Source organism: Scyliorhinus canicula, chromosome 18 (assembly GCF_902713615.1).
Source record: "Scyliorhinus canicula chromosome 18, sScyCan1.1, whole genome shotgun sequence".
Classification (NCBI taxonomy): Eukaryota; Metazoa; Chordata; class Chondrichthyes; order Carcharhiniformes; family Scyliorhinidae; genus Scyliorhinus; species Scyliorhinus canicula.
In genome coordinates this window covers 51,265,174-51,288,223 of record NC_052163.1, presented here as the reverse complement: position 1 = coordinate 51,288,223, position 23,050 = coordinate 51,265,174, and the positions used below count along the sequence as shown (strand labels likewise).

Sequence of the window (23,050 nt, the reverse complement as noted above, 5' to 3'; positions counted from 1 at the left end):
CTGAGTCCGTACCCGAGATTCCGACGGGTGAGACCATGAGAGACCCACACCATCGGGAACTCGGCTGGTCGGGGGAAGAGTATCGGGGTGGCTCTCCGAGTAAGCAGCTTTGGAGCGGACAGAGTATCGTGAAAGCGGCGCCACCCCCGATTTGGCCGGGTACTCGGATTCACCGGCCGTTCGCTGAACGGGATTTTGGCGTCGGCGACCGGAGAATCCAGCCCCATGACTTTCACACACAGACTCAAAGTTCACACTCACACAAATAGATTACAGAGTGCAGGATGCATTAAACAATCTAGAGTCCAGTAAATTAAAGGGTTATCTGGTTCTTGAAGGTTGCTGACTTTACTGGTTTCAGGCAGGTGTTTGCCGTCAAGGCACTTTAAAGTTGATTTATCTATTCTTCTGGAAACAACAGTGCTGGGTTGAGTTCTTTAAAATCTCTGTCCGCAGCATCTCGATAGCCGCAGGCAGCAGACACGGTTCAAAACTGGCAAGTTGGATGGAGAGATAAGGAGTAAGAACCTGCCAGAATCTTGCTGTTTGAGCTTGTCATGTTCTGCAGGAAAAGTCAGTGCTTAACACACAAGGGGGTTGGCTTGTCACATGACCTTCCCTCTCCTGCTGACCCAAACATGGTCATGGCTCATATATTCCAGTTGCCTTGCTTAGATCATGGCTGGGAGTGATCCTCTCAAACAGGGACCCATTGTCCAACGGTTTACGTCCAATAGTACTTCACGTCAATTTACTTCATTTACTTCCCTCCATACCCTTGCCTAACCTAAAACCAGACAAGTTAGCTGACTAATGCATTGTACAGATTTGATTTTCACTAAAACTAATGTTTGTTCACCTTCGAAATGCCCTTCAACTGATAATCATAATTCCCTATTATTCTTAGATCACAGTTTTTGTTCAGCTTCCAATCATACTAACTTTACATACAAACGGTACCTTTCAGTCCAGTCCTGGGGCGGGATTCTTCCGCAACTGGCCAGATGGCCCGACGCCGGCGCCAAGAGCGGCACGAACCGCTCCAGCGTCAGGCCGACTGGAAGGTGTGGAATCCTCGGTGTGGTTCCGCGCATGCGCAGACTGGCCGGCGTGTTTCCTGCGCATGAGCAGCGGAGCCCTACAGAGGCCGGCGCAGAAGGAAAGAGTGCCCCCACGGCACAGGCCCGCCCGCAGATCAGTGGGCCCCGATCGCGGGCCAGGCCATCATGGGGGCTCACCCCCGGGGCCGGATCGCCCCGCACCCCGCCCCCAAGGACTCACCTAGCCGGCCTACAATCCAGGTACCGCTGTGATGGACCATGTCCATTTCACACCGGCGGGACTGGCCAGGAAACGACGGCCCATTGGGGCCCGGAGAATTGCCGGGGGGCCGCTGCCAACGGTCCCCGACCGACGCAGCGAAAACCCCGCTCTCACCCGAAAACTGGCACCGGGAGCGGTGGGGCGGGATTCACGCCACCCCCCCCCCCCCCCCCCCCCCGGAGATTCTCCGACCCGGCGGGGGGGGTCGGAAAATCCCGCCCCTGAAGTCTACCCAAGTATTCAGATTCAATGGACGATCCTATGAATATAATCAGTGACAATGATGAAGGAGAAAATCTTCTGTTCAGTGTAGCAAAGATTGATAACAGCAATAATAAGCAAGCAAAAATTAAATCAAGCATCCAGCTTCTCCAGCAATGTCTTGTTATGGCTTCATCAGCTAGGGCACTTTAGAAATTGACTTAACTGTCAATCCACTCAGATTACCAACCGTCCATGGTCTGGACTGCAAAAGTTTCAGAACATCATTGGCATGGGGATGCTGGCATGGGGACATAGCCTTAGAATTGGAGCATCCAGCCCCAGGTTTTGTTATGAATATTTCACAAGTTTGTGCAATAATGTGCAGTTCACACTCTTTGGTCCCTTAATAATGTTCATCAACTTGAGATTTGGGACCTTATCATCCATAAAACCTTTTTACATTCTATAAACCACTGGCGAGATCAGGCAATAGTATCTCATTTGACAGTTTGCTGAGAAGTTTATAAACTCTCTGCTTAGCCCTACTCTCGATTCTTGAACAAAGATCCTAATGTTAAATAAAATGCTGACTGTAAAATGGAATCAAATCAAAATTGAACATGATGATAAACAACAAGTTAATTGGGTGGAATTCTCCGCTCCCCACGTGGCGTGGGAGAATCGTGGGAGGGCCTCCCGACATTTTTCACGCCCCCCTGGTGCGATTCTGCCCCCCCCCGGCTTGGAAAAATCAGCGCTCGCCGTTTTTCACGGCGAACGGCGATTCTCCGAGCCCAATGGGCCGAGCGGCCGGCCCTTCATGCCCATTTCAACACTCCAGCAACCACACCTGGTCGCTGCATTCGTGAAACGGGAGCCAGATGCCCGTTTGGGGCATCTAGGGGCCCGATTGGCACGGGAGCACCACGACTGTGCTCGGGAGGGGACAGGCCCGCGATCGGTGACCACCGATCTTGGGCCAGTGTCCAAAACGGATGCACTCTTTCCCCTCATTTCCGGCGCGACGAGGTCGCGGCCGGGAAAGACGGAGGCCCGCTCCTAGCCCCCCGGGTGGGGGTTAATTAGGTGCGGGGAGCGGGCCCTGAGGCCGTAGTGAACCTCGGTCAATTTCACGACGGCCATCCCGATTTTTATCGGGAGCGGAGAATACCGCCCAATGACTACCAAAAGCGACTGGAATTATTTTTTTCCAAAGTCGCAAAGCCCTGAGAATAATGTGAATTCATAGCAAACTCCTGCCTTTGAATTCTTCATTTAAGCTTTATTGTCTAAATTAAGGCACTAACCAGTGTGGACACCAAGGAGAATTGGCAACATGCACTAAACCATTTATACTGAGTAATTAAACCTCCAATTCACTTCCTGCCCTCTTTAAATGGGGGAGCATAAGTTTTGATCATTAATAATTCAGACATTTTGTACATCCATCACTGCTGAATGGAAATTAGTAAGTCATAAGGACTATTGACTGCGACATCATGAGTAATATATTTAAATACAGCTTTTCAATTTATGACAGCAGCTCACACAAAAAATATGCATGAAGGTGATGCTGAATAGAATGACTTTCTTTTTCATTATTTAAGTCCCAATCTAGAGTTTTCATTTTTATTGCCCAATGGAGTATTATTCTGACTACCTTAAAAGGAAAATGCAATAACTGCTCATGCTTTTATGCCCAGGCAGGTCTGGAAGCATCCAATGAATGTAATCAGCAGCAACCATGAGGAAGCCTTGTTCTTTTTAGCATAGAAAAGATTGGCAACGGCAATAATGAGCAAGCAACAATGCACACATCTGTTCAACTACCCCAGCAATGCCCGTCATGGCTTCACTAGCCTGGGCACTTTAGAAATTGACTTTAAGAACTGTGACTCCATTCTTATAAACAATGCCAACAGTTTGCAGTCTGAACGACTTATGTTTTACGGCATATTCAAATGGAATGGAAAGATGTAGAAATCAAGAAGTCTAATTTTATTTCCTCAGCGCATTTATTTTGTGAAGGAGCCAATTGAGATAATATCTAAACTTTCTAAAAATGTACTCTTTTCCATGAGTGCAACTATTTTTGTTGTTTCCAAAGCAAGTTTGGAATCCAGACATCAACTGTTGCAAATCAGATGTTGCTGCAGATTGAGTTCTTAGATCAGATCAGAAAGAAAGGATTGGCATTTGTGACATTTTCTCATGACTTAAGTTATTCCGAAGCACTTTAGAGCCAAGAAAATGCTTTTACAGTGTAGTCAATGTTATAATGTAGGAAAATGTCAGAGAGTCAACAGAGTCATTTCAGCCCTAAAGGGAGGCCATTTGGCCCATCAAGTCTATATTGGCAATGCTGGAGCAATCCAGCCAATCCCACTTTCCCATTGGATCACCGTGGCCCTGCAAGGTTACTTTCTTCAAATATCCATCCAATTCCCTTTTAAAGTCATTGATAATTTCTGCTTCCACAATCCTCGTAGGCAGCGAATTCTGGTTCCCGACCACTTGCTGCACAAATATGTTTCGCCTCAAATTCCCCCTGCATCTCCTGCCCAAGGTGTTAACAGATTTGAGGTTGTTGAAACTCGTAGGGACAAAGGCAGCGACTGCAGGGACGATGAGCAAGCTGACCACAATATCATTGTGAAATGGGTTCATTCAAGTGGGGGAATAAAAATAAACGAAGACAATATTGTGAGGGAGATAGATAATGTTCTCTTTTGTTGAGGGTGTGACTAGCAGAATAAATAAGGGGAAACTAGTGGCTGTGGTGTATTTCAATAAGGTCCAACACAAGAGGTCAGCAAGTTGAGCACATGAAATGTAATGTTTGAAGTTCGCTGATGACACAAAAATAGGTGGGGAGATGAGTTGTGAGAGGGTTGAAGAAATACTTAAAGGGATTTAGAGAGGCTAACAGAGTGGGTAATAATATGAGGTATGGAGTGTAATGTAGAAAAATGTGAAGTTATCTACTTTGGTAGGGAAAATTAAGGTAGATTCAAGGAATTTATATTTGTATTGGTAAACATTAGAAATAAGATATAGTTTTAAGTGGGTTTAATTTAACATTTGTGTGAAATGAATAATAAAATCTGTAGTTTGATTTGTGCTGGACAAAGGTGTTTGGATATCTCGTGGTTTATTCAGTTCCAACTGTATTTCTGTTGTACTTAAAGAGGGCTATGGCATAATAAGTAGATAGTGGCTGCTTAGCAACGGGAGACCCTTTTAATAGAAAGAAGCTCTTTTGTTCTTAGTGCAGCTGAATTTGTTGAGAGTTGAAGACAGGACACCGGGCAGTGAATATTTCTCAATTCTGCCAGAAGAAAAAACTAGACAAGCCAGGAGCTGCAAAGAGGCAGGCTTCCCAAAGAACAAGTTACTGTCCAGATAATCAGGGAATTGGAACAGAAAGACTGTCTGAACAGAGCCCAAGGTATTGTTCAGAAGAATTCACGGAAGAGTAAACAAAGTATTCTGAGTTAAAGAGACATTTGTAGTACCCAGATGTAAAGTGGGAAAGCAGACTTCAGAGGTAAATTAAACATCTGGGGCTGGATTCTATCCTACCCGGCGTGACGGAGGGTCCCGGCGTAGGGGAGTGGCGCAAAAAACCGGCGTCCCCGGCAGCGGGGCTGGTCGAAAGGCTTCCGCCGGTCGGCGCATGCGCCAGCGGTGACGTCAGCATGCGCGATGCGGGTTTCTCTTCCGCTTCCGCCATGGCAGAGGCCGTGGCGGCCACGGAAGAGAAATAGTGCCCCCAGGGCACTGGCCCAGAGTCTGAGCGGGGGGCCCCGATCGCGGGCCTGGCCACCGTGGAGGCACCCCCCGGGGTCTGATCGCCCCCCGCCCCCCCCCCCCCAGGACCCCGGGGGCCCGCTCGCGCCGCTGATCCCGCCGTTACAGAGGTGGTTCAAACCTCGGCGGCGGGAGAGGCCTCCCAGCGGTGGGACTTCGGCCCATCCAGGCCGGAGAATCACCGCAGGGGCCTCGCCGGTCGGAGTGGCGAGATTCCGCCGCCGCCACTTCCCGGCTGGCAGAGAATCTCTACCACGGCGGGGGGCGGATTTTCGGCGGCCCCAGGCAATTCTAAGGGGAGGGAGTAAAGGAATAGTGTATCATAATCCCTGTAACCCAGTAACCCTACCTGACCTTTTGGACATTAAGCAGCAATTTATCAGGGCCAATCCACTTAACCTGCACAGTTTGGATTGTGGGAGGAAACTGGAGCGTCCGGAGGAAATCCACGCAGACATGGGTTCCTAAGGATCATTGCAATAATTTATCTCCGGCATGTCCTGGCTGTATTGCATTGAGGTTGAAGGCACAATAGCTGGGGTCCTGCACCAGAATGGCGTTTATCCTCCACACCCCTGGCCACACCCAAGTAAGGATGCAGTCGAATTGCTGGGCCGTGATGTGCTCTATAATAAGACAGGCTGCTGATGCTGAAGGGATAGAAATTCCAAGTAAAGTTGATCACATGTAAATGCTTATCAGACTTGTACAGTATTGTTGCTTGTGTTATATTCATGAGGTATTAATCTGTTCAAAGCATAGCTACATAATAACAACATACACAAAAACAAACTATATGATCATTAATCGGTCATATCTGAATTCATCAGAAGGTATTTCTTCCCGTCACAGTTGTGTCAAGACTAATGGCAGGTTGGGAAAATTGCTAAGGAGCTGTCACATTGGGAATCACAGCTCAATAAAATACCACTGACTAAGAAAGAGAAGGCAGGGTGAAAGTCACAGAGAGCAATTTTTTCAAGCATTCGCATGAAGCAACATTTTAGACTTTCTGATGCATCTAATCTGAAAAATAGCTCCCAAAATATTGCCAGTGGATATGTGGCTGCTGCTTTATTTTGTCACAATCTCATAGCTTGGCATTTCTGATCCAAAACCATACGCATTTTAGCTTGTAACAGAAATAATTCAGCTTGTGGAATGGCTAAGTGCAGTGTAGAATATTGGCCCCTTATTTAATCATTGTGGACTTATGATAAGTCTGTATGTTCGTCTCTGTCAGTCTAATAGAGCATTTCGGTTCGATTTTCCCCAACTTCATTACCTGGTGACTGCTTTATATTTTCAGTAGCTTCTCACATCAATGAGAAATACAACTGCAGTGCTCTGAGCACAGCAAGAATACTAATCATTATGGACTTCAGTAAAACTGTGGAGCAAAAGTGCTCCAAAATAATGTTCCATAGCAGTATCCTAATATATCTTAATCAGGCCTGTATGGCAAATGTCATTTGCTTCTCAGGTATCCATTTACCTACTTAACTAAATAGACAGCATGCATAATTAATACAACACGATAACTCACTGTGCTCTAAAGGGGCATATTTGTATCTGGCTTCTGGTTGTGACAGTCTACAGCATGTATATGCAGTTGAATCATTGATGTGTTTTCGCCTTCATAATGCATTTACTGACCTGGCTGATGTGGAGTAGAATTTTAGTCGGGATGTCTGCATTTGTGAATACTGAAAATGTACTGTTCCATGATATTGTGTGTGCCTGCATGCCAATGTAATGAAAAGGTACTCGGACAATCAAGGATTAACGTCGGACTGGAGAATAACACCACCCATGGCATGCTGTATAGCGTCACATGGTAATAACCTGAAAGAACAGTCTAGAAGAAACCTACTTGGGTGTGAGCAGCCCATGCATGGCAGTAACTGGGATCTGTACATAGTTAAGGAATACCAAGAAATGGTTCATGTCTAAACATACAAGTCTCAAGATCTCAACATTGGGACACCAAATGAACACATAACACAACATGGTGATCAGGGATGGTATGAAAGGTGGCATTTAAACAATGAACCCAGCAGAGAATTCCAACATACGGAAAATTAAAAGCTACTAAAGCCTGCCTAGAGAGACATACACCTGAGAAGAAAAATTGAAGAAACCGTTGAAGAAGCTTCACTACAGACTTGAAAGTTGAGGAATCCACCAGAGTGGGTGGAGGTCCGTTGTTATGACCCTGAGTTAGGGAACCTGGTCAGATCACAGGGCAGGTGAGCAAAATTGCAAAAAAGAAGTTGTACTTACATTATGGAATAGATGAAAACCCCAGGGCTCAGCATCCAGGAGGCAGCTGAGAGATCTGAAAAGGGGAACATACAGCAGCGTCATATAACAAGTGATTGCCATGCCGCGCTGAAGAGAATTTTTAAAATGTTAAAAGAAAAACCTGCAGAAGAAAAGGCAGGTAGAGCAGAGGAAAGCTGCAACATCAGCAGGCACCAGATAACACGAGGTGGCCGAGCTGAAGGACAAAAAGAGAAAAGCTGAAAAAAAGAATGGCACAATACTAAAAAACCTGGAGGTTTTTTTTTTAAAAGAGGAAGTGGGTGATTTTGAGCCTGCACCCTCCACCTGTGAGAAACTCAGTGCTGGCTCAGAATCCGGAGAGAATCAAATAACGTTACTCTCCCCTGTATATTTTGGTTTTGGAATTTCCATCCCCCCACTCTCGTGGACTAGTGCAAATAGGTCCATGGGAGCCTGAGAACCTCATTTTAACACATTAGCACGTAATGTATCCTGAAGAATAAAGGGATTAAGGGTTATGGTGTTTGGGCCGGAGAATGGAGCCTGAGTCCACAAAAGATCAGCCATGATCTCATTGAATGGCGGAACAGGCTCGAGGGGCCATATGGCCTACTCCTGCTCCTAGTTCTTATGTTCTTAATTAGCGAGCACTCTGGCCAGACCTACGCCCTCACGGAATACTCACCAGGCACACCGGTGTCATTTTTCAGCGGGTCTACCAAAGGGTGAACCTGGCGGCTTCACCTCCGAGAGGGATATTGGAGGTGAACGCTCAGGCAGTCATAGTTCTCTAGGCCCTTCATTGCTCAGAGTGCACCGGAGAGGACGTGAGAGACACATATAAGTTAAACTTGGGGCTAGGGTTGAGGTTCAGTTACTCAATCTCGGTGAGGAGGGGTTGCTAGCAGGTCTTACTTTTCATTCACTTTGGGGAACCCCTTGCTTTAAGGGGTCTGGAGGCTTGAATGCAGGCATTGCATCCAAAGTCCTCCTTGCTGGGCTTTTGGCCAAATAATCACTGAGGGGATGCCAATCCTTAGTAGGAGCTTGAAAGTGGGTGGTAGGAGGTAAATACTATAGGTCAGCACTGGGGCAATTGTGAGGTTCCTGGTTGGGGTCCCCTGAGAGATCAGACTGCATGGTCAGCGTGGGGTTCTCAAGAAGCGGTTACATCCCCTCATGAGGAATGAAGACCTTCTCACTTGGGTAAGGACAACTGAACTGTGAGTAGAACCCCACACAAGGGCAGAACTCTGAGGACCAAGGAGTTAAGCTCTAAAGAATATCAATCACACTTTCTAGGAAGTTTGTCTCTCAGGAATAAGTTGTAGGGCTGTGGAATGGGAGAATGAGGGTACCTAGATGTGTGCTTGTCATGCTAATTGTAGGCTTCACTCTAACCAGCGGTGCCTCATCTGTCACAAGAGGCATTCATTAGCTTGACATGTAATTTTATCCTTCATTGACAAGTCAATTGTGCCAATGAAATACCAAGGCAAAAGTTCACTGCCACTGATTAGAGTCCCAAACATTGAACCCTGATGATCATACGAGAGTTTACATCACACAGTTTACACTGATGTGAACCCCAGTGCAAGGCTTCATGGTGATGTCTATCATCATTCTCCCATTACAGGCCATGACGGGGAGCTTCTCTGAGGTGCCCATGAGGACACAAATGTGGGGGCCATCCATCCATTCAATAACGCTTTCACCCAATGAAAATTTTGGAGGGGGGATGGTAGGTGAGTTTGGGGAATGGCTGGGAGAAATGTGCTGGGGAGGCATTTAAATGGAGCTACCCAGTGACTACATATCCTTGAGACGAGTGAATCCGTGGGAAGCTGGTCTAGATAGGACACATGATCAGCGCAGGCTTGGAGGACCGAAGGGCCTGTCCTGTGCTGGATTGTTCTTTGTTCTAAGCCATCAAGAGCATGGCATGGTTCACATGGGGAGAAAGCTTCCTTAAGAGGTGCAAAATTCCATGAGGAAACTCACACCGTTTTTCTCACCAAAACCAACATGATGCCATTTTTTGGTTAGATTCCCCCCAAAGAAACTGCTGCAATTTCCCAATAGTTTACAAGAAAACAATAAACATCCACAGTCAGAAAATTAGAAGAGCTAGGCCTATTTTGGATAAGGAGTAGCTAAACCAGACCCAAGAGTAGGAATCTTGGAGAAGAGATTTCTTTTAGTTTGCAGGAGATTACAGAATTCAATGAGCAGTTTGGCTTCTTTGGATGGCTTCCAGTGAAGATGACCGATGACCTCAAACGTAAAGAAAGATCAATGTTTTAACATACATAACTACTTTCCAATGTCCTTTAGAGAGGAAAATCTGCTATCCTTAACCGGTCTGGTCTACATGTGACTACAGGGACGGAATTCACCGACTTCCCGGGGGGTCGGAGAATCGCCTGGGGCTGACGTCAATCCCGCCCCCGCCGTGTCCCGAATTCTCCGCGCCCCTGAGATTCAGCGGGGGCGGGAATCACGCCACGCTGGTCGCGGACCCCCCGCGGCGATTCTCCGGCCCTTGATGGGCCAAAGTCCCGCCGCTGACAGGCCTCTCCTGCCGGTGGGAATCAAAACACCTACCTGACCGGCGGGATTGGCGGCGCGGGTGGGCTCTGGGGCCCTGGGGGAGGGCGCGGGGCGATCTGACCCCGGGGGGTTCCCCTACGGTGGCCTGGCACGCGATTGGGCACCCCCAATTCCGCCTTCACCATGGCGAGGGCGGAAGAGACCCCCTCCCCTGCGCATGTGCCGGCATGACATCAGCAGCCGCTGACGCACCAGCGCATGCGCGGACCTCCGCCGGCCGGCGAAGGCCTTTCGGCCCCGGCTGGCGGGGCACCAAAGGCCGTTCACGCCGGCTGGCAGAGAGGGAGCTACTCCGGCGCGGGCCTAGCCCATCAATGTGAGGGCTTGGCCCCTAAAGGTGCGCAGAATTGTGCACGTTTGGGGAGGCCCGCGCCAGAGTGGTTCACGCCACTCCATCCCGCCGGGACCCCAGCCCCGCCGGGTAGGGGAGAATCCCGTCCAGACCCTTCTCAAGGTTGTTGGTCTTAACTGCCCTCTGAAATGTAATAACAAGTCACTCAGTCACAGGGCGATTAGAAATGGGCAACAAATGCTGACCTTGCAGTTACATCCACGTCCAATGAAAGAATAAATATAAAAAATATTTTCACACACGACAGAGGGTTACCAAAGTGTTGTCTACAAGCTCTATTTCTGGCAGTCAGTTAGGTGAATTGCTTTTGTAACAAACTAGAAGGCTTAATACGGGTTTCAGGAAAACAAAATAATATTGTTAGACCATGTGCTCCCCGGGTGAAATTTTCAGTTTCTGGATGGCCAGAGTACTAAGCAGCCGTGCTTGTGGTGCAGTCAGGTGAGAGATGGATTGCAAGATCTGGGCTCTCTGATTTTCCCTGAAAGGGTGAAGTGATGGGTTTCTTAGATACCAACTGAGATCTACCTTTGGCATGTGTTAGCTGCCAAAAATCTACTTCAGCCACAAAATTAAACCGCAGTAAATCCTCTACCTGTCGTGGGACTCAGAACCGGCTGATTATGAAATCTCGGCCGACAATCCAGGCATTGCTGAGGAAGTGCTGCACTATTGAGTGTGTCATCTTTTGGATGGGACAAGAGTCAGGGGTCCTGTTTGCCCTCCTTGGTGCATGCAAAAGATCCTGCTGCATGACTCGAAGAAGGCAGGGGAGTACACTCGGTCAATATTGAAAAGCAGGTTATCTGACCATGAGCACATTGCTGTCTATTTCTTCTGCTCGTTTCCCACATTGCAGTGGCGACCACAATTCAAAAAATGATCTTCATTGGCTGTAAAGTGCAGTGAAGGGTTCTGGTTTAGCTCAGTGGGCTAGCCAGCTGGTTTGTAATGCAGAACAAGGCCAGCAGCGCGGGTTCAATTCCCGCACCAGCTGAGAATTCTGAATTCTTCTTCTATGTACCCGAACAGGCGCTGGAATGTGGCAACTAGGGGCTTTTCACAATAACTTAATTGCAGTGTTTATGTAAGCCAATAAAAGATTATTATTATAAATGCAGGTCATTACTTTCTCTTTTTGCTGATTTAAACTTTGTTAATTAAAATGTGGGTGTTTTATTTATTACTTCTCTGGTGATGGTTGACTCCAATGGACCCTCTGGAGGAGAAAGCAATGCGCCCATTGTAACTGTTTAAAAAATCCTAGCTAAACTGAGAATATATTTTGTCTTCACAATGCGTTTCATGTTAAATCTGCACCTATTTCAACAATCTTGACATTGATCATAAAATATGCTTGTATGTTCCTGAGTTGTGGGCAGAAAATCAGACTGCTGCACTCCTGAGTTGGCCTAAAAATTAAAGTGCTACAAGAAGAAATGGATTACCTCCATGCTGCAAAGAACTATACGAGGGAGAACAAATGGCTTTCATTAAGGGCAGTCTGTTTCTTTTCTCCTGTGCACAAGAAGCTGTTAAAAATAAATGAGGATTAAGGAGCTGCTTACAGAATGAATAACTCACCTAGATTCCTACTCAGAAAAGTACTGAGAATTCAGATAATTGCTTTGTCCCTTTTTGCAGTCTTCTGAGATGAACTGAATCCTATAAAATCTTTTGTCAAGTGTCTTCTTTTGGGAAAGAATGTGAACTGATAATGGTTATATCTGAGGAACCACTTTATTGCCAGATCAGATGAAGGTGACTAAATAAGCTCATTTACATTTTTATTTCACACTATTTTCAGGATTTGTTTTTTGATTGCTGTTTGCAGGTTAAGTTTGACAATTTATCTGTTTTTCAGTGAGAAATGTAAACCTGTTGCTTAGCTATTTGCATATCCTGCAGAGCTCAGGCTGTGGATGAAGAAGGTTATGCTTGTCTCATTTATGTTTCTTACCTAGTGAAAAGAACCATGGGCAGCCTATTACTTTCTGTAATCAAATATGGATGACCCAGAGAACGTCGGTGAAATAAATAAGTCTTTCCCATCTTGTGCTATTGATTCATTGCCTCTTTTTAAGATGTACCTTCCATAGTTGGGGCTGGAGAGGAAGGAGATTCATGATAGCTCAGTGAGTTGTGCTACATGGAACATGTTCAGGGGAGATTATCAAGACTGTCGAATGTCTTCTGGTTGCTACAAAAGCAAACAATAAATACAGGAGACGTAACAAAATAAAAATAGTGGGATGCTGAAGATAATGTTGGAAACACACAGCAAGTCCAGCATCATCTGTTGAGAAGAAGGACAAGGCAATGTTTAATTGGCATTCCAATAGAACATTAGCCAATCATTTATCTTAAAATCTGCTGATGGATCTGTTGTGCATTTCTAGCACTTACCATTTTAAATAAATATTTGCTTCATTACAGGTCCCCTATGATGACTTGCGCTACCTGTTTGGTGAGATTATGTATGGAGGACACATCACAGATGACTGGGATAGGCGGTTGTGCAGAACCTACCTGGAGGAGTTTATTAAACCAGAGATGATGGAAGGGGAAGTGTTCTTAGCAGCAGGATTTCCCCTTCCTCCTAACTTGGACTACAATGGCTATCATCAGGTAGATGATAATTCCCCATGTACTTGTAGATTCACATGCTTGACTGGTTACCACATTCGCTCCCAGTAATCTTGTCATTATTATGACATGTTTGAATTTATTTTCTATCTGTTGTTAAACATGCAACTGTCTGAGTCTGATTGACCTCTTGTTAAAATTATAAGATGCTTTTATGCCAAACTCTCAATAGTCAAGGACATGCTTACGAAGAATTTTCGACTTTAAATTAATTTGATGCTTTTGACTTTTTTGGCCATTCACTAAAACATACATTTTTGCACTCCCATTAATTTTTATTACCATTTCAACACTTTAACTGACAGATTTATTAACCCTCCCTCAAAACCACTTGGAACTTTCTAAATACTGTGACTCCTATTGTCTAAACAATGCTGGCTCTCAAAGTAAGCGAACGACTGCACATTGGGCTGATTATAGACCAACTAATGGACGGCAGCAATGGGGACACCAAATGGCATAATTTCAACTGTTAAACATCATTTCTGACAGTGTGCATCCCCATAAACATAGAGTTACACAATCTTATTTTATCCCTGGAATACGAATTGAGCTCCAGAAGAGAGCGATGTGCAGAACTGCTCTCTTTCCTAATCTTAAAAGGTTCCTTTGCAAAATTGGGCAGTTTCGACCCCATTTCTTGCAAATTTTGTCCTACATCTGAAAACAGATGGTTAGTTTATGAAAAACCATCAATCTGCAAATCGTCCCTCAACAAGTAGGTTGGATGTCAGCACAGTCAACAGGTAATGGATGTACAGGATAGACCAGGGTAAATACCATCCCAACTCAGCAGCTGAACCATAACAATGCTCCAGATTACATGTGGGCATGCCATGGGAAGTCTAGTAATATGAAACCCTGTGTATTTATGTATGAAAAACTATTTATATTACCCACAGTGTAGCCTCAAATTCAGTTGCATTATGTTTTAAATATGTTTCTTTCCTCCGTCAGTACATTGATGATCTGCTTCCACCCGAGTCTCCCTACCTGTATGGTCTCCATCCCAATGCAGAGATTGGGTTCCTAACACTGACCTCAGAGAAGCTCTTCCGCACTGTTCTGGAAATGCAGCCCAGGGACAGCAGTGGTGGAGAAGGTGGAGGGACCACACGCGAAGAAAAGGTAAAACACATCTTTAAGAAGTAAAATTGTCCTTCCCAAAGATTGAGGGCGGCACAGTGGTTAGCGGTTAGCAGTCCCGCCTCACAGCACCAGTGACCCGTTTTCAATTCCGGCCTTGAGTGACTGCCAGTGCGAAGTTTGCACATTCTCCCCGTGGCTGCGTGGGGTTCATCTGGGTGCTCCCAAGAAGTGCAGTTTAGGTGGATTGGCCATGCTAAAATTTCCCCTGAGTGTCCAGGTTAGATGGGGTCAGGGCGATAGGGCGGGGTAGTCGGCCTAGGTAGGGTGCTCTTTTAGAGAGTTGTTGCAGACTCGATGGGCTGAATAGCCTCCTTCTGCACTGATCTTACACAGAAGTTAGAACAGCTCCCTCACAGCGCCAGGGACCCGGGTTCAGTTCCGGAGTTTGCATGTTCTTCCCGTGTCTGTATGGGTTTCCTTTGGGTGCTCCAGTTTCTTCCCACAGTCCAAAGATGTGCAGGTTAGGTGGATTTGACATTCTAATAGCCCCTATAAGGGGTTGCAATATGGGGGATTGGACCCAGGTTAGGGTGCTCTTTCAGAGGATCGGTGCAGACTCGATGGGCGAATGGCCTCCTTCTGCACTGTCGGGATTTTATGATTCTAAGATCTTCAGGGACCTTGATAGGGTGGATATCCATAGATTTTTGCCTTGGGTTTGGGGGGGGGGGGGGGGGGAAACTAAATCTGGGGGACATAGTTTAAGAATAAGAGGTCTCCCTTCTCAGGCAGAGATTAGGAGACTGTCACAGAGAGGGTCATTAGATTGCGGAAATCTCTTCCCCAGATGGTAGTGGAGGCTGAGTCTTTAAATTTATTTAAGGCTAAATTAGATACATTTCTGACAGACAAGGGGGTCAAGGGTTATGGGGGCAGATAGGAAAGGGGAGCTGAGGCCAGGCCAGATCAGCCATGATCATATTGCAAGGCAGGCTTAAAGACTGGACTCTAAGCTTAACTGGACTCCAAACGGTAACTTCCAGCTCACTGATAGAAAACCCAAATTCCTTGAGCGTGTATGCTTGGACTGACACTGTACACACAGGCGTTGAACTTGCTTTGTGTGGACTGATGCTGTAAATACAGGCGTTGAGCTTGCATTGTGTGGACTGACACTGTACACACAAGCGTTGAACTTGCTTTTTGTGGATTGATGCTGTAAATACAGGCGTTGAGCTTGCATTGTGTGGATCGATGCTGTAAATACAGACGTTAAACTTGCATTGTGTGGACTGACACTGTAAATTCAGGCGTTGAGCTTGCATTGTGTGGATTAATGCTGTGAGTACAAGCGCTAAGCTTGCATTGTGTGGATCGATGCTGTAAATACAGACGTTGAGCTTGCATTGTGTGAATTGACCCTGTAAATGCAGGCGTTAAGATTGCATTATGTGGATTGGCATTGTAAATATAGGCGTTGAGCTTGCATTGTATGGATTGACACTGCAGATACAGGCGTTGTGCTTGCATTGTGTGGATTGACGCTGTAAATACAGGTATTGTGCTTGCATTGTGTGGATTGGCACTGTAAGTACAGCCGTTGAACTTGATTGTGTGGATCCACAATTCTACGATGGATTAGAAACCCAGGAGTAAATTGTCAATGAGGTGACTGAATAAAAAAAAATCACTGACATATGCACTGAACATAGTTTGGGGTTCCTCCTGCCCCTAATGGAACCCATCCATTTCCAAACATCTCAGGGATTCACCAGCTCCGCCTGAAAGTGCTCGCCAGGGTGCCATTTATTACTGGCCTGCGGATAGGTGGACCAAGTATAATGGCATCTGGGGGGTCTCCCTGTCTATAGTAAACTGTTGGGTGGTCAGGCATTGGGAAGGGTGGCACCTTGGTACTCCCACTGACGCCAGGGTATCTTGGACTCCACCCAGGCACCCACAATGTTGAGTGCAGCAATTTCAGACAATAGGCTGGATTCTCCGTTTCAGTGGCTAAGTGCCGGCTCGAATAGAGAATTTGTCGGAGAATTTGCGATGAAAAAATCGCAGACCTCTCACCGATTCTAGGACCGGGTAGGGGCAAACAGCGGCACTGGGTGAAAGTCTCAGCCCCCATGCCAAAACCGGCAGGGGAATGGCCGGTCCTGGGCCGTGCATGCACACGGCTGACGACCTGCAGCGGTAGCGTCTTACATCATCGCCACCCCCTGGCCACACCCCCCAGTCCCCCCCAGCCCCCCCCCCCCCCCCGGCCAGTAGCATGGATCCCGGCCAAGTACGACATGTGCCGCATGCGGTATGGAAAATGCAATTATGTAATTTCCGAGGGAGCGGAGCATGGCTGACCGCCGTCAAGCAGGCGCTGGCCCCAATCTGGGCATCGGAGTCGGTTCTCCATCCGATCGCCGATTACGATATCAGCGTCAGGCAATGGAAAATCCTGCCCCATAACTTCTGCATCTCTTTTTTTTCCTTGTCTTTCCATGTTTTGACCTTTCTCTTGTTTTTGTGTTTGATCAGCAGTTGTTCAGTATTCTATCAATTACACCTACCCTGCACGCAAATTCTGTTTCTTTATTTGTTCCATTCCTACTCCCTTTCACCCTGCATCACCAACTCTCTGTCATTTAATGCCTCCCATCTTGCACCCTATTATGTTGTTCTCTGCTTTGCTTTACCTGCAAGTCAATCCTCGTACGGATTGCACTCTTTTTTCGAATGCGAATGCGCAATCTTCCTTGCATGCGCAGAACAGTCATCTTCCGAATTGCGTCTTTTTTCAATGTGCGCATGTGCAAACTGGTCCCTCACATACACAGAACGTTCAACGTCTGAATCGCGTGTTTCTTTCTTTAACTGCGCCTGTCCGAAATGTCCAACTTCCAAAGCGCGCGTTTTTTCCGAGTGCGCTTGCGCAGACTGATCTTCTTTTCCAGTGCGCTTAATTTTTTGCTGCGCCACAGCTTAAATGGAGGCAAAAGTGTTTATACTTTGCCGATTCAACATTTCGGCACTTCTATTTTTAGATTCTTTACTCACACGGGATATAAACAAAGAACAAAGAAGAACAAAGAAAATTACAGCACAGGAACAGGCCCTTCGGCCCTCCCAGCCTGCGCCGATCCAGATCCTTTATCTAAACCTGTCTCCTATTTTCCAAGGTCTACTTCCCTCTGTTCCCGCCCATTCATATACCTGTCTAGATGCTTCTTAAATGATGCTATCGTGCCCGCCTCTACCACCTCCGCTGGTAAAGCGTTCCAGGCACCCACCACCCTCTGCGTAAAAGACTTTCCACGCACATCTCCCTTAAACTTTCCCCCTCTCACTTTGAAATCGTGACCCCTTGTAACTGACACTCCCACTCTTGGGAAAAGCTTGTTGCTATCCACCCTGTCCATACCTCTCATAATTTTGTAGACCTCAATCAGGTCCCCCCATAACCTCCGTCTTTCCAACGAAAACAATCCTAATCTACTCAACCTTTCTTCATAGCTAGATATATTACTAGGATCTTCTAGCATTTCTTTTTATTGCTTTTGCAGTTGTTTATTGAGCTTTTCATTTCTTTTAAGCTCACAATAATTTTCAAATTTTTCAGTGACCACATCAGACTTATTCTTTTCAACTTCATTCTCAAAGTGGAATGAGCAATGGAATTCAATAGCCTGCGGTCCAGTCCTATTTAGTAACAGCGCAATCTTTAGCTTTTCACTGACCGCTTTGAGATTTAATGCTGTGAGGCATTGTTTAAACTCTTGTTTGAACATTTTCCACTTTACCCGATATCCTGAATGACTTTGGAGTCTGCAGACCTTCCATGAAGCTTCGGCTGGGTATTTCTTTTTCGTGATGCTGCTGGTTGTTGCTATTGGAATCTGGTTGAGATTTTTTTCTTTGCGTGTTTTTGTGTTCTTCGAACGGAGGTTCTTTCTTTCTCCCTAAATTTTACTAATCTGCTCTAGCCAGTCCTGGTACAATGTTGGAACTTTCCACTCCTGGGAGCATGTTGTGTTCTCTGTTTTGCTTTACCTGGATGGTTTGAATGTGAAGTGTTCCTCAAAGAACAGCACGCTTTGTTAACGAACAAGACTATAAATTAATTTACACTACTTGCTATGATTCGTTCACATTCCTAAAGTAGAAGTTTTCTATATTGAACTGTGCTATCTCTAACTGCAGAACTCTCTAGTACACAACTGCTCTCTATCTCTTGCCTCACTATCTTCTTCTCTTCATCTGACTGACCCACAAGGCTTATCCCCATCCCTTATATACTTATGGGACTAGCTCCCTCTAGTGGCTCTCTGTATACATTTAATTAATTCTTGCATTGCCTTCATTTATGATAATACCACACCTATCACAGGCCTTCCCCTCTGTTCTAAATTTTTATCCTCTCACCTTTCACTTGCCTAAAATCTGTCGCATTTCTAATTTTACTCAGCTCTGATGGAAGACCACTGACCTGAAATGTTAGTGCAGTTTCCTTCTCCACAGAAACTGTCCACACTGCTGAGTATTTCCTGCATTTTCTGCTGTTATCCCGAATAGCTTATGCTACTTCACTCAATCGAGGACAACGGTGTCAGTGTAACTGTATCTTCGGACCACCTCCCACAATACATAAGAAAGAAAAAACTCATCAAAACTGAAAATTTCAAATAAAACATTACTTGGTTCTAACTGTTGATTTATCCATTAAATATTGCTCAATTTATTATAGGGGCACTAATTTACAGAGTGAATGTTACCTCAAATGGATAGGAAATGGTAATGTCGAACAGTGATTGGCATTCAATAAATGTGCATTGTTACATTGATCCAACATTCTTATCCATGTATCTAGTGGTGAATTGTGTTCATTTCGATTCAGACAGGAGCAATTAATGTGTACACAAAACATGATCAGGATTTATTATGTTAGTAAGATGTCTCTTGGAATCGAACCTGATTCTGAGCCCCTGGTACCAACAAACTGTGCATAATAGAGTTCGGTATAAGGGCTGGGATTCTCCCCTACCCGGCGGGGCGGGGGGTCCCGGCGTAGCGGAGTGGCACCAACCACTCCGGCGTCGGGTCTCCCCAAAGGTGCGGAATTCTCCGCACCTTTAGGGGCTAGGCCCGCGCCGGAGTGGTTGGCGCCACGCCGACTGGCGCCAAAACCAGCGGCAACGGCCTTTGACGCCCGGCGTTGGTGCTGGCCGAAAGGCCTTTGCCGGTTCGCGCATGCGCCGGTGCGTCAGCAGCTGCTGACGTCACAACCGGCGCATGCGCGGTAGGGGGGTCTCTTCCGCCTCCGCTATGGTGGAGGCCGTGGCGGCGGCAGAAGAAAAAGAGTGCCCCCACGGCACTGGCCCGCCCGCCGATCGGTGGGCCCTGATCACGGGCCAGGCCACCGTGGGGGCACCCACCAGGGTCCGATCGCCCCATGCCCCCCCCCCAGCACCCCGGAGGCCCGCTCACGCCGCCAATCCCGCCGCCACCAGAGGTGCTCCAATTCCCGCCAGCGGGAGAAGCCTGTCAGCAGCGGGACTTCGGCCCATCGTTGGCCGGAGAATCTCCGCGGGGGCACACCAATCGGCGCAGCGTAATTCCCGCTCCCGCCGATTCCCGGGTGCCGTAGAATTCCAGCCACGGCGGGGGCGGGATTTACGCCGGCCCCAGGCGATTCTCCGACCCTGCCGGGGGGGGGGGGGGGGGGGGGGGGGGGGGGAGTTGGGGTTTGCTCAGTCCCTACGATAAAAAGAGCTCTATATGATTGGCATGCTATCAGCACAAGGTGATGCCAACCAAAGGTCTAGAGCTTCATCACAGTAGGAATTAGAGAGTGAGTTAAAGCCTGAAAAGTCCTACTGCCAATGAGTCAGGCAAGGAATTGGCAGAGGTGCATTAACAGGTGGCAAATTGTCTGCAGAAGTGCATGAGCAGCTGGGAAATGTTGTTCAGTCTAATTTGTATCTGCTAATAGATTGTACTTGAAAGATCTCCTAACGGGGCCATTTTTTCAGTTATGAAAATTCTTCAGTCCACTTTATAGAACAGTACAGCACATAACTGTCTCTGGGATATGCCTCTGCTGCTATCCCAGAAATATGTGGAATATATATGTGGTGCAAGTAGGGTGGGGACTCTGGATCAAAGCACTGAACAGGGCAAACTCCACTTCCACATACACAAGATTAATCCTAATGCAACTAAAGGTGGTGCACACAGCACAACTGACAAGAAGCCGAATGAACAGGTTCTTGCTGGAGGGGGAAGACAAATGTGAACGGTGCTAGGAAGGCCCAGACAACCACATCTTAGGCGGGATTCACCATCCCGCCGCTGCGTTTTCGGCTGTGGCGGGCCCCCGCCGGCAGCAGGATCCTCCATCAGCCCAGCCAAGGCAATGGGGTTTCCCATTGTGAGCACCCCCACACCGTCGGGACATCCGCGGGCATGAATGCGCTGCCGGTGAAATGGAGGATCCCACCGATGGAGTATCCGGCCCCAATTGTTTTAGCCTGCCCCAGCCTTCTCAAGTTCTGGATAACCTTCTTTGGTTGTCCAAGGTTGTGGGGGTGAGGGTGGAGGCATGCCCAAAAGTGGTGGTCCTCGGGGTCTCAGACTAGCCAGAAGTCTTCATGGAGGAGGGCCAACGCCAAAACCTTAGCCTCCCTAGTCGTCCAGCAAAGAATCCTGCTCAGCTGGCGATTGGCAGTAATACCCAAAGCTGCAGACCGGCCATCCAACCCATCAGAATTCCTCCAACGGGAGAAAAGAAATTTCACCATTCAGGCTTCCACAAGACATGGAAGCAGTTCAAAGACTTGTTCAAAGACCTGTTTGTAGCCAGTAGCAATGGAACGAGGTGGTGGTGGGGGGTGAGGGGGGAGGGGGGGTGCGGTGCAGTGGAGAGAGGGAGGTACAGATGCGCCACAAAAATGGATAGGAAAGAGTGAGGGGATGGGGGAGGGAGAGGGAGTAGAGGGTGGGTGAGCAGAAGCTGATGAGGCATAAGGTAGGCGGCAGAGCCATGGAGGATGGGCCGAAAGGAAGGGCCAGAGGTTGCCAGATAACACACAGCTGTATATACACATGTCACACTCGGTACGAGGGTGTATCATCCTCCCTCCCCCCCCCACAAATGGAAATTTGTAAAATTACAACTTTGACTTGGCACTGAAAATCAATAAAAACATTTTAAGAGAAAATATATATATGGGGCAGTAGCAGCTAAAGAGTTAATGTGCGACCTGTTCTTCATATTTTCTGACCTTCATAATTGTTGTTCTTTAGGGTTATAATCCCTTGAAGAACTAATGAGCCAGACAGAACAGTTGGCATTCCTTTGGGTGAAATTGTTGTGGTTAATGAACTCTATCTCTTTGGTGCCCAAATGTGATTATGCACAGGGCAGTGCAAATGCTGTATGTAAATAGTGTTTGTGTCCAGTGACAAATGGATATTCCGGAGGGGGGAATGATGCACAAATTCTAGGTACATTTTCTTAAACAGTGCGTGGCAGGTTTTGCTGTTAAAATGCAGTTTCTTTCCGTACCTGGGCCATCAGTTCATCCCTAGTGGTTTGCTGAATTCACCAACCATACTGCTTCAGCAAGTACATATCTCCCTCAACTCCACTGCACTGTTCTTCCAGGCTCCCCCCCCCCCACCCCCCCCCACCCCCACAAAATTGCACCATCCAGCCCCTTCCCATCTCTGAGGTACGATTGAGCCAAATATGGGTGAACCTGCTCAGACAACATGACATTTTCAGAAAACACTTTGCAGAAACCAGTTTGAAGTCATAGCCTCTTTACTTAAAAAGCGATGGAATGTGGATTTTGTTTCCCTGATTCTCATTTTGAGTTCATTTGAGCAAAAACACTACCATTCAGGACAAATTTTCAAACTTGGCCACACTGACTTGAAAACAGTGATGACAAAGATGCGAATTTAAGTCCGCACCGCATTCAGTCTGCTGATGGAGATTTTACCGAGTGAGAACACGAAAGGAAACATGGGGCTGAATTTTATGGGGAATGGTGTACTGCTCACCCCAGCAACCCCCCCTGTACCACTCCTCCACTTCAAAGAAAGTCAGTGTCACACCAACCAACATTCAGGAAGGCAACCTGATGGAACCATCAATTCACCAGACACGTGCTTTCAGATATGAACAGTGGTTTTAATCTACTTACTACAGAGCCAGCCTGTTACCCGTTGATGAACTCTCGATGAACTGCAGGCTGACTCTCGACAAGGGTATTTATACAGCAGCACAGGAGGGAGGAGTCGTGGGCGGAGCCAAGGGTGGAGCCCTGTACAAAGTCCTGAGCATTCCCAGAGCTACTCCCCCTAGTGGCCGGATAACGCTACTGCGCTTACAAAGGTATTGGTAAATACAGTGTGAATTACCAAGTTACATTCATCACATTCACCCCCTGCAAAAAAAAATCACGTCCGGCGGGGGTGGTGGTCTACAATGTAAGTCTGTCCTGTCAAACTGTGATCTGCGGAGCACCGGGGTTGCAGCCTCTTGCGGTGGCTGGATGGGTGTTGTTTGCTGGGGTACGATGGCGGACTCCAGGAAGGGTTGTATACGAGCTTCATACTCTCCTGGTTCGACCGGGGACTGGGGGCGCTGGGGGCTGGCTGGCGCGGGTGCGCGGAACTGGTGGAGCGAGCTCGTGGGCTTGGGAGCGCGAGGGGGCGGCAGCA

General features: G+C 47.1%; 1 protein-coding gene across 1 annotated transcript in view; it reads left to right on the top strand.

Moving 5' to 3' along the window:
• The window catches only part of LOC119953293 (dynein heavy chain 9, axonemal-like), a 686,444-nt gene that overhangs the window by 613,288 nt on the left and 50,106 nt on the right, over positions 1-23,050 (top strand). Inside the window, exons 65-66 of the mRNA XM_038777408.1 lie at positions 13,022-13,213; positions 14,189-14,359. Of these exons, the coding sequence (XP_038633336.1) occupies positions 13,022-13,213; positions 14,189-14,359 (363 nt within the window). The remainder of the gene's footprint in view (positions 1-13,021; positions 13,214-14,188; positions 14,360-23,050) is intronic.